The sequence below is a fragment of the Anabrus simplex genome, chromosome 1, assembly GCF_040414725.1.
Source record: "Anabrus simplex isolate iqAnaSimp1 chromosome 1, ASM4041472v1, whole genome shotgun sequence".
Classification (NCBI taxonomy): domain Eukaryota; kingdom Metazoa; phylum Arthropoda; class Insecta; order Orthoptera; family Tettigoniidae; genus Anabrus; species Anabrus simplex.
The window spans coordinates 1158141235-1158153951 of record NC_090265.1 but is presented as its reverse complement, the minus strand read 5'-3'; the positions used below and the strand labels follow the sequence as shown (position 1 = coordinate 1158153951).

Below are 12717 nucleotides of genomic sequence, written 5' to 3'. Positions count from 1 at the left end.
CACCATCTCTCTTATCCTGCTGATCAACATTCTAATGGTGAAAATCTTTTCAACCAACAGGACTCAAACCAGCTAACCACAGTGTCAGATCATTATAGACTTGATGTTTTAACGATCATGGCCATCAGGCACGTTCATTTCGTAAAATATAAATATTTTCATTTAGTTTTGTTTTCACCTGTTCTTTGTTTTCCAGTGCCATTTAATGACCTTGTAGAATTATCTTCACATAGCCAGCTCACATCTGGAAAGAGACCATTGATGTTTTGGATCCACTGACAACAAGACAAACACTGGGCTGTCATGACAGCCACTCCTGACTTTTAGGTATCCAAGCTCAAATACACCAGCATAATAGTGTTGAATAACCATTCCAGCATTTTCCACAGTGAAGCATGAAGCTCTCCCATATGTATGATGATCTTGTGTTTTGGGTTAAGACTCCTGGCCCATTGCCAATCTCTAGCATGAATCATAAAATCACAACCTCATTTACTTTCTCATTTTGAGCCAATCAGAAACACTGGAAACACTAACATCAAAATCAGCTGCCACAGTACACAAAGGATTGTTAATTCTTTTAACTGCTGTTAATTTTTCTTCTATCATTATCACGACCCGTTTCTGCTTTCTTGACATGATGCACAGTTGCAAAAAGGTACAATCACCACTACACAGAGAATTACTAGCACACAAATGAAAGAGCCAAAACAAACTGAGTTGGTAATAAAGAAAGGAAGGAGGCAGTCAGGGTCAGAGTCCGCACATTCTGTGATTGATTCCCTTTGTCATAACGTAACAGCATAGCAAACAATGGAACTAAGTAAGGAGTCACAGCAAACCAAGCAACTGTAAGGAATCGTGTATAGTATGTGGTACAATCTGTCAGTGCTATCAGTTTGGTAGAAATTAATTGTATGGTGGAAGGGTTACATCTTGTTAAATATTAGAAGTTAGCATGTGTCAATTTTTTTATTTTTATTTTTTATTTTTTAATCTTTCATCCAAGCACAGCATTCTTTCCACACTATAGCAGCTACCTCTAATTAAATTGCTCATGAGTGTATAATGTATCATAGACACCTGTTGCTGGATAAGTTAGTTTTTCCTGACTAAAAGTATTAGTATAATAATAATGGCGTATGGCCTCCGGAGAGGCCTGGTGCAGGTCTTTTTCTAGTAGACAGCCTATTAGGCGACCTGCATGTCTGTGAAGATGAGGGCCCTACCTAGGATGATTTCTAATGTTGAATACGCCACACACACCCAGCCACCGAGCCATTGGAATTAACCAATTAAGGTTAAAATCCCCGACCCGACCAGGAATCGAACCCAGAACCCTCTGAACCGAAGGCCAGTACGCTGACCATTCAGCCAACGAGTCGGACAAAAGTATTAGTTCACCCTATTCAAATGCATAATATTATTTTTTTTCATTTCTTTTGTTATTTGTTTTACATTGCACTGACTCAGAGAGGTCTTATGGCAATGATGGGATAGGAGAGGAAAGAAGACGATCATTCCTTAACTAAGGTACAACCCCAGCATTTGTGTGGCGTGAAAATGGAAACCACAGAAAATCGTCTTCAGGTCTGGTGACAGTGGGGCTTAAACTTGTCATCTCCTGAATATAAACTAACAGTTACACACTTTGAACTGTGTAGCCAACTCACTAGGTCATAACATTTTGCATACAGGAAGAACATACAGTGTATGCCAAATCCTCCTCCTTAAAAATATATACATTTTACATTCCAGTAATTTATAAACACAGTAACAATCAACAATACCCATGTTTGAAATCCAGTTCAGAAGCAAAAGCAAATACTGCTCAAACAAAATCAGTGACATTTCTACTGTCAGCCCATCAAGAATGGATACACGCAACTATAGTCTATGTCAACTGGGAAGGGTTTTTGGCTCAAGAAGTTACTCAAAATTGTCCAATCAAGAGGCTGGCATGTTGATGCATTATCCTACCTACTCAATGTGCTGTGCTCCGTCACAATTTCACTGCATTCAAAATCACTTGCTGCGCCAGGCCAAAATACTTTTACATCATATAAATGAACGAAAACAGCTTCCCATATGTCACTGACTGTAGTAAGAATATGATCATGTACACATAAGGAAACATTGCTGGGAGGAAATAGATTATCTGAGACATGATAGCTGAGTGAAGTAGTCTCTGGCTTCTTACCAAGACAGTAAGAGTGCAGTTCAGCAGTTCAACCAATGTTGTGGGATTTAAAAAATGAGAAGTCATGTCTTGGAGGTTCAGATAGCATGTAAGACTGAAGGCCCTTTGACTATGATCATGATATCAACAGTATTTGCCTCTGCAGCGTAATAGTTAGCGCTATTAGATGCCGTCCTTGGAAGCCCGGGTTTGATTCCCAGTACTGCCAGAGATTTAAGGATGGCAGGAGGGCTTGTATGTGGTTAAAATGGTACATGCAGCTCACCTCCATTGGAGGTGTGCCTGAAAAAAGCTGTCCAACCTCGGGACGAGGACACAAGTTTATCTGGCTCCTTGGCTGAATGGTCAGAGTAGCTGCCTTCAATTCAGAGGACCCTGAGTTTGATTCCCAGCTGGGTTGGAAATTTTAACCTTAAATGGTTATTTCATCTGGATTGGGGACTGGGTGTTTGTATTGTCCCAATATCCCTGCAACTCACACACCACACGCAACACTATCTTCCACTACAATAACACACAGTTTCCTATACACAGCAGATGCCACTCACCCTCATTGGAGAGTCTTCCTTACAAGGACTGCATCAGGCTAGCAATAGCCACATGGAATTATCATCATCATCACCCCTGTCATCTTCATCATAAGTCACATAAAAATTCAAGGTTACTTTTTTAAAATAGATAATCCCATTATCATAAGAAATGTTGTCAGCAAGATAGAGAATGTAAAGATACCTATTGAATGCACTAGCATAGTGAAATAAATTACTAAGCAATCTATGGTCAAGACAATGTAAAATGACTGAAGAAGGGAAATGTACAGTATACAGAAAGGTAAGTGGGAGAGCTGCAGAAAATCCATGGAGCTGGCTGGACAAAAGTGTGATGTAATGCAGGAATAGATGCAGAGATGATGATCATCTTCATCCTATTACACTTTACACTTACATTCATATAGTATTTCAATTTTTAATTTATAGTTTTAAACATTTCATTTAATGTTTTCAGGGGATAGATAATGAAGTATGGGATGAATTAAGAGTTGCAACTACAGTGGATGAACTAAGGAAAAAACAAGTTCTCAATAGAGGACCTAGTTTTTCCACGATTGCAGCATTTGGACCTAATGCTGCACTTCCACATTATGTTCCTACACAGGATACTAATCTGAAAATAAATGCATCTAGTGTCTTCATGCTAGACTCAGGTGGCCAGTACCTTGGTGAGTATTACATACATATTTTGTAGAGATTAGAAAATATCAACTACTCAACAAATCAAGTAACCTTGTGGTTTTATAACATTACACCGGTACCTCATAATCATGACCAAAAATGCATTTGTTTCTATTAACCTGCTGTAAAACGTTAAGAATATATTAAATGCAGTTCAATTTAAGCTATTTTATTAATTTGGCATATGGCCAATGAACTTAAACTAAATTAATTCAGTGTATATCCATATGACACTAATCAGGAATATCACAGACAGATATTTAAAATGAAAATATATTGTCGCAGGTTACAGAATCCTTAAAACTAAAAATAATTCACAGAGAGGTAGTGTCTTTTATTAACCACTAGATTTATTAACCTATTTACAATTAATCACAACATCACTCACATTTTGACACAGCTTTTACTCACAACTGTCACAAGCACACGCACAAACACCAGTGCTTTGGAATTTTGTTCTCCACACAGCTTCTCACAGCACAGTGTCATTCCAGAACAGTTCATAGCTAGCAAGCCTTGCTGAACTCCGCGTAACCGATTGATGGACTCGCTCCCAATGAATGACTCGTTATGGATTCATGCCCATCTGCTAATTTTCAATTTCGGTAGATGTATTCATGACTGATTTACTTGAGACTGACTGGCATGCACCAGTTGTGCTCTTTATTAAGGCCCATAAAAGATTCTAGTAGTTCCCACATCTGGATCATTCTGAGTGTCTGGTTCACTGTTTATCAGCATCCAGCTTCTTCTAGGAGCTTCTTTATTGCTGGCCTCAACAATTTGCTGGTGCTATTGTTATGCTTTCTGCTGGCTCCATCCACATTGTCACAACTGTATCGCCATCATCATCTCTCAATGACATTATCGCCGGCCATCCTGCACTTCTCCTTCATAGTCGCAATGCTCCCGCCTTAAAGCTGCTCGCCCCAAGTGGCTTCACGATGAGGCATAAGCCAGTCAAGGCTTGTTTTCCCTCGGAGAGGCCGGCAAATACTGCAGATTAATCATTAATCCTGGTAATAACAGTGTAGGGACCTTCCCACAGCAAATCAGGCTTCAGTGACTTTCCCTTTATCACTACGGGTTGGTATAGCCACACTCGATCATCTTCCTGGAATAATCTCGAGTTCACCTACAAGTCATACCAGACCTTCCTCTAGTCAGGCGTCATTGGGCATACTCGTGGATGTTACTAAGCCCCTCCACCAGCTCCCATGCATAGTTTGTCGCCGGTTGTTCTTACTCTAGGGTCACCCGAACATCAAGTCACATTACAAAGGTGAAAAATGAGAGTATCCTCCTATTCAATACAATAAATATTCCGTCATTAGATGGAGTAAACAAATTCAAACATGTTTTGGCTCGTTTGAGCCATCTTCAGTGAAAAATGAGGAGGGTTTGAAATAATTTACATAATATATGTTGAAAAAATGCTAAAAAACATAATGAAGGAGCAAATGAAAAAACAAACAAAAGAGAGCCGAGACGGAAACAAAATTAGCACAAATATACAATATTTACCTCAATATGCGGAGCAAAAAACAAACTCACTGCGACAAAATTCAGTGAAAAGGTGTTAATTTATAGTAATAATTGAAAGTAAAAACTGTGTTAACCTGTGTTTATTTCCATCTGCATCATTTGTTTTTTTCATTCCTTTGTTTTCTTAGGTTAACACAGTTTTTACTTTCAATTATTACTTTAAATTAATACCTTTTCACTGAATTTTGTCGCAGTGAGTTTTTTTTGCTCCGCATATTGATGTAAATATTGTATATTTGTGCTAATTTTGTTTCCATCTAGGCTCTCTTTTGTTTGTTTTTTCATTTGCTCCTTCATTATGTTTTTTAGTATTTTTTTCAACATATATTATGTAAATTATTTCAAACCCCCCTCATTTTTCATTGAAGATGGCTCAAACAAGCTGAAACATGTTTGAATTTGTTTACTCCGTCTAATGACGGAATATTTATTGTATTGAATAGGAGGATACCAGTACTCACTTTTTCACCTTTGTAAAGTAAAAACCGTCAATACGGAATGATTCTAATATCTTGTAATCAAGTCACATGGCAGGAATAGCTTTCTTCTGAAGACCATGTTGGTGGCTGTCATGCCTGCTATCTCAAGAGTGGATGCACAGTAGACCATCGATTGGGGATGATGTAGACCTTAGACCACTTTGCCATGACTAGAAGTGAGTACGTAGTGATTTTCAGCAAGCTTGGGAAATGGTTCTGTGATGTCAATAGATATCCTCTTAAAGGACACTCTGATGTTGTAATGCTGCATCTGGCCTCTAGTCTCGGTATGAGGGCCTCAGGTCATTGTACAGGTTTCACACATTTGACACCATTTTTTGATGTCCATTTTCAGGTGCACCCAATAGTCATGCTGCTGCTGGACCTGATCCAAGGTCTTAATGACCCCAAGATGGCCTGCAGTGGTGCCTCTGTGTAGCTCAGCTACAACCTCCCTTCTTTTGTCCCAGGGAATTATTGGCTAGGTAACCTTCCTTTTGCCATCGGCCAACTCCCATATAGGTGTACATCAACAGACCATCATTAACCTCTAGGGACTTCCACTGAGTCCAATATGCCTTGAAAGTTGAGTTATGCTTGGTGATGTCCTACCATGCTGGTCATTGTTCCAACTCAACTTCTCACAGGATTTGTCCAACAGGCTCATCCTCAGGCTGCTCCTACCTCAGGGTGTCACAATCCCAGCCTTCCACTGTCACAGTTGTTATGGCTTGGATGTCCACTGTACCTGTCTTTTAACCTTCTGACAGTGGATGAAGTTCCCAAAACATGGTCTCATGGACAGGATGTCAGCACTGCAGTGTTTCATTTCTTGTCAGTATTTGGTGGTGAAGTCATATTCTTGCAGACATTGCAGTCACTGAGCTGTCAGTCCATTCAGTTTTTTAAAGTTCAGGAGTCACGTCAAGGTATAATAGTTATTGTGAAGATAGAGCTACTGATTATACAAATATTTGTGGAGGTGCTCCAGCGTCTTCATGATGGCCAGTAGTTCATGGTAGGTAACGCAGTCATTCCTTTTACCTTTGGATAACAACTCACTGTAGTATGCTATCACCTTTTCCTGTCTGTCTTGGATCTGTGACAGCACCCTACCAATTTCTACACTGCTGGCGTTGGTGTTGACGACAAACTTCTCTCCATGCTTGGGATAACCTGAGATAGGTGCTGACCACAGAGACTCCTTGAGTGACTAGAATGTGGCCTTTGCATCTGATGATCATTAGAACAGCCTCTTCTCCTCTATGAACTGCATGAGTGACTTTGAGATGTTGGGGAAGCCAGCAAGGAACCTCCTGCATTAGGTACACAGGCCAAGAAAAATCCTCAACTCTCACTTGTCTTTCAGTGTTAGCTACTCTCTAACAGCATCTAGCATTTCTAGATCGGGGGCTACTCCCTCTGTTGATACAGTGTGGCCTGGATAATATACCTCCTGCTGGAATAGTTTGCACTTCCCAGAGATCGGTTTTAGGTGAACACCATGTAGTCTCTGGAAAATTTTCTAGGCAGGTGTTGTGTGTGAGGCCTTTTTATATAGTCTCCATCAGTTGCTTGTAAGTCGCACGTGCATTACACAGGCCAGAGTATAATAGTGAACTGCCAGAACCCCTGGCTGGTAGAGAATGCCATATTCTCCTTATCCTCCAGGTGCAGCCTCACTTGCCAATGTCCAGACTCCACGTCCCGCGTTGAAAACCAATAGGCTGAGGATAAGGTGTCCAATGTGTCATCAACATAAAGCAGTCCTGCTTAGGTGATGTCATTTAGCTTCCAATAATTGATACAGAAATGAAACTTGCTGTTCTTCTTAACCAGCACTACAGGGGGTGACCATGGACTGTTAGATTCTTCCATTACCCCACACTGCTTCATATCGCTCAGCATCTGGTCTATCCCTCCTAGCCAGAGGCACCCAATGGTACTGGAGTGGTTGATAGAAAAGGGTTGCATCACCGATGTTAATGCAATAGAACACCATGTCGGTCCTCCTGCAGTAACCTCCCATTATCGTGAAGATGTCCCAGAACTACATGATCAGCCTCTGGAACTGGTCTGTTTCTAAGTATCTTTCCATTGTCTGATATCACCCTCTGAAGTTTGTCATCTGCTTCCCTTGTTTCTGTGTGTCCTCATTCTCTGTTGTTATCACACAATCAACCAGTTCACATAATCCGCGATCAGTCCTGCTGGGTATCCATCGGCCCCACAATGTTGCATTCAGAACTCATACTGGCACGCAGCTTCATACCAATACAAGCTTCTTCGCTAGGTGAAGTCCATATTCAGTAGTTGTCAGTCCAGATTCCACTTTGCTGCTATCCTCAATAGGCTCTTCCAGTCATGCCATCACCACCACTCCACTAAGGGCTAGTATCACTTTTTTGTTGATTAGCGTTACCCTCCATACTCCAGGATGTGCTCTAGAGCATTGGGGCATAACTTCTCGACAACCCAACCATAGCACATATCATCTCATGTCAATGGTCACTTCATAAACCCAAAGCGCGTTGAGTCCCAAGATGACTTTATTGGCTTTGATTGTGGTGTTGAACGTCAAACTGTTCAGCACATCGTCCAGACATGCCCTCGGCATATGTTTCTGGGCGACCTGGAGAGTTTTTGACAATGACAGATAAATCAATTGAATATTATGATAAAGCTTCCTTATCATGAGCCACAACAATTCCCTGGCACTATTGTTTTGTTCAATGCTGGCCCCATCCACATAGTCACAACCATGCTGCAATTATCATCTCCCGCTGGCATTATTGCCATCCTACACTCTGCTTTCATTGTCATGTTTCCTAACATGAGTTGCTCTGGGGTAGCGTTGGTCTTACATATTTCTGACCGTCAGTCTGCTACACTGAATTTGAGATAAATTAAAACTATTAAAATACTATGGATATAAATTCATAATTATGGGAAATGATTTCTTTAACATATAAATGTTACAAATTTTAATTGTTTGAATGGCACATTTCTAACTGTAGAAGCTTACTTTCTTTAATTTTGTAAGTTATTTACTCTGCAAATTTTGATATTATGTAGCCTACAGTTTTTCTTCTTTTCAGTGGAATCAGACTTTTGCCTAAAATTAGGTAGCTAATATATTGTATAATACCAACATCCATAGTCATAATACCAATTTCCTTTAGCTAAGATGGCTAATTACCATTCTTTAATAAGTCTAGATAGCTGGCCACTTTTTATATCATCCCATTCCAAGTTACCTTTCTTCACTTTGGTTGCATCATTGAATGTTTGTAACACACTAGAATCCCGAAGTTTATTTAGACACTATTTCTTCTGACTGAGTGTTTGGAACTTCTTGAATCTGACATCATATTTAGTTGTAACAAGAGTGTGATTATGATCACTGTTGATTTCAGCACCTGGGTAACTACGACCAGATTTCACTTGATTTCTATACCTGTGTTTAACCACTATATAGTCAATCTGGTATCTTCTTGTATCTCCAGGAGCCTTCCAAGTATAACATCTTCTTCTGGGAACCTCAAAACATGTGTTTGATATAACCTTCTCGTGGTGCTCACAAAATTCTAACAGTCTGCTGCCTCTTGAATTTGTTTCTCCCAGACCAAATTTACCACTGTATTTAACATTTTCATTTGAACCTACAGAAGCATTAAAATCACCCATGAAAATAACATTGGAGTTCTTGTCCACAATTTCAAATAGTTCTTCGATGTTTTCAAAATATCTTCTACGTCGTCATCCTTACTGTTAGTAGTGGGGAAATACACTTGTATTAAGACCAAGTCTACTGGATTGGCTTTTACTGTCACCATTAGGATTCTGTCATTAATATGATAAGTGTTCTCAACATTGTGGACCCATTTACCTCTCAATACGATTGCCACTCCAAACCACTCTCTCTCTCTAGTTAAAGAGCCCCTGGGGCCCTGTTTAGTCGCCCCTTACGACAGGTAGGGGAAACCAAGTGTCGTGTAGAGAAAATTTAGGAATGACATGGTAATTTCATCTGTCTGGATATGTTAACAGTTAGAAGACTCATATCTGGAACACTGACAACCCTCATGATTGGAAGAGTATGCCTCTACATGATTAGTATCGGGGTATAGTGTACCTTAACAGGGTAGCAAGTTATAAGGCAATGTTCGATGAAACCATCAATGCAGAATGTTACCACTGAAGTTCTAGAACCTTTCATCACCCAACTAAATGAGAGTGAGATTCAAAAGGACTGGTTCCAAATGCATCCTCCAAAAAGTGTTCAGCAATATGCAGCATCATATATAGACATGTCTGCAGGCCGTAGGGGGATATTTCCAACATCTCTTGTAGAGAAAACAATTTTCTACTGCACAGGTACCTTTTGGACATCCTGTATTATGAACTACTACTACTACTACTACTACTACTACTACTACTACTACTACTGCTGCTGCTGCTGCTGCTGCTGCTGCTGCTGCTGCTGCTCAAATTTTAGTTTACAAAAACTCATTTGTGACAGTTCTGCTGACTTTGAACAGTGTCCTAAAAATTTCTACAAATTGGTTACTGATACCCAAATATAAATCATAAACTATTCCATGAATCAGTCCGGCACCACAGTGTAGGGGGCAACGCATCTGCCTGTCACCTGGCGGCCCCGGGTTCGATTCCCGGCCGAGTCAGGGTTTTTGATTGTAAATGATTAATATCCCTGTCCTGGGGACTGAGTGTTTGTGTCGTCCTTAATATTCCTTTCCTCACATTCAACACTCTGCACTTCTGCAATTCCAATTACATGCAGGTTCATATCATATGGAGCAAGTAGGGGCAAAAGATCTCTATAGGTGACGCCCCGAACAAATAGCATTATTAAAAAAACCAAGTTCTATAAAATATTTTGTAGCTATTTAGGAACCATAGAGCATTTTTCAGCCAGGCCCATGGTGCAGAGGTAGCATGCCTTCCTCTAACTCAGAGGCCCTGGGCTCGATTTCTGGCCAGTTTAGGGATTTTACCTGGATCTAAGGGCTGGGTCGATGTCCACTCAGCCTACAAGATTACAACTGAGGAACTATCTGATGGTGAGATGGCAGCCCCGGTCTAGAAAGGCAAGAACAATGGCTGAGAGGATTCGTCGTGGTGAACATGATACCTCATAATATGCAGGCCTTAGGGCTGAGCAGCGGTCGCTTGGTAGTCCATGGCCCTTCGGGGCTATTGTGCCATGGAGTTTGGTTTGTTTGGTTTAGAGCATTTTTCATGACGACTACAACATCTAGAATGATATTCAGCTTCATCTTGTTCTTCTCTACCCTGCATAATAAATCAATTACCAGTATGTAATCATTGCTCAGGACACAACACAAAAAGAGAAGGATTGCAATCACTATAAATGAAATTTGTACAAATTATAGTCTGCATAAATCCCCTTGTAGATGAAGTCATAGAACACTACACCTACAGTCTCTCCTACCTGTATAAGAAGAGATAAAAGGGACTCTCAATTTGAGAGTGTATGTTGATGACTGGGTCTGGCATTGCTTCTGCTTACTTGTGCCAGTTTTCTCACTTTAATCTTTCCTATCCAACCTTCCTTGATCAACTCTTGTTCTCTTCGATCCTAACAGTATTAGGTTTGTGAGGTCTAGGAAGTCTTCTATTTTCATGGCATTCTGTATTCTTCCTTTTACCAATATCTCATTATTCAAAAGATCTGACCTCTTCCTCCCTCCCTCTGAAGAGAAGATGGGTGCCCAGTAGTACTTCCTCTTAAAACACTAATCATCACTTGAGCAGGGATGGGCCAGCAAGCGCAAGCAGTTTTTATACAATGGGAAACTTTTTTTTTAAATGATGACCTAGAGCTTTAATGGGCTTAAAAGGTTCCTGTAAGTCTAAACTACCTTTAAGATCAAACCCAGTGAAAGTGTTGAGGAAAATTTTGGAGTTATTTACTTTACTGCACAAACTTCTGCTCCAGGTGCACTTCTACTCTCACTGCATAGATAACATAATTGTATACACTCTGTATTACTGTGGGTTCATTCTCGGTACTCACCCTCACCAGAAACTAATTCATTCAGAAAGGACATCCTTATCACAAATGAAAATATTAGCCCAGTTTTAGAATACATCTGGCTCTTCCTCATTTCCATGCCATCTTGTATCTTTATTAGCAAGGAAACTACACTAATGTCTTCTGTCAAAGATAGCTAAGCTTCTGTATTCTTTTTTTCAGCTGTCCCAGGTCTGGAGAAGAAGAACAATAACTGGTTTCTTTGTCCTTGATTTTGATAATACGAACCCTAATATGCCATTGAACATTTCCTTTTGCATCTGAATCAGGATGCATGTTTTATTTTTTCAGATGGCACTACAGATGTGACTCGAACTATACATTTAGGTGTGCCAACAGACTTTCAAATTAAGATTTACACGGCATTACTTAAGGGGTGTATTGACTTAGTAACTGCTCGCTTTCCTGAAGGTCAGACTCTCTCCAAGCTAGAAGTCCTTATAAGAGAACCCTTGTATTATGAAGGTCTGGACTATGGTCATGGAAGCACACATGGAATAGGAGCTTTCTTGGGAGTTCATGAAGGTCAGTGGCCATATATCATTTTATAACAGTAGCAACTCTGCTTTTACCTCTAACATATTCTTTAATAACTTGTTTTTGTTTTTTGTTTACAGCCTTCAACACTACATATCATAAAAATTTCTTTGGATCTCAAGGTGAATATTACTTAGCTCTCTCCATCATGAAATTTTAGTACTTTACGTGAACTTTTTCTTGAGCGCTGAGCTCCATAGTGCTGAATGAGAACCAGGGCTCAAGAAAAGGTTCGCGTACTTTACGTCAGTGTTACACTGATTAGCTTAAATATATATTTAGTTTTATCAAAGTATTTTGTGGCTATTCCAAAGCAATTAGGGGAATTGTGCCAAGACTATGAATGAGTCTGACATTGCTTCTGCTTACTTGTGCCAGTTTTCTCACTTTAATCTTTCCTATCCAACCTTCCTTGATCAACTCTTGTTCTCTTCCATCCTAACAGTATTAGGTTTGTGAGGTCTAGGAAGTCTTCTATTTTCATGGCATTCTGTATTCTTACCAATAACTTCATTATTCAAAGGATCAGACACTCTCAAATTGAGAGTCCCTTTTAATCTCCTTCTTATACAGGCAGGAGATACTGTAGGTGTAGTGTTCTACGACTTCATCCACAAGGGGATTTATGCAGACTATAATTTGTAC

At 39.9% G+C, this 12717-nt stretch overlaps 1 protein-coding gene across 1 annotated transcript in view; it reads left to right on the top strand.

The window, feature by feature from the left end:
- The window catches only part of LOC136877025 (xaa-Pro aminopeptidase 1), a 279859-nt gene that overhangs the window by 243423 nt on the left and 23719 nt on the right, over positions 1-12717 (top strand). Inside the window, exons 10-12 of the mRNA XM_067150827.2 lie at positions 3206-3419; positions 11827-12060; positions 12153-12194. Of these exons, the coding sequence (XP_067006928.2) occupies positions 3206-3419; positions 11827-12060; positions 12153-12194 (490 nt within the window). The remainder of the gene's footprint in view (positions 1-3205; positions 3420-11826; positions 12061-12152; positions 12195-12717) is intronic.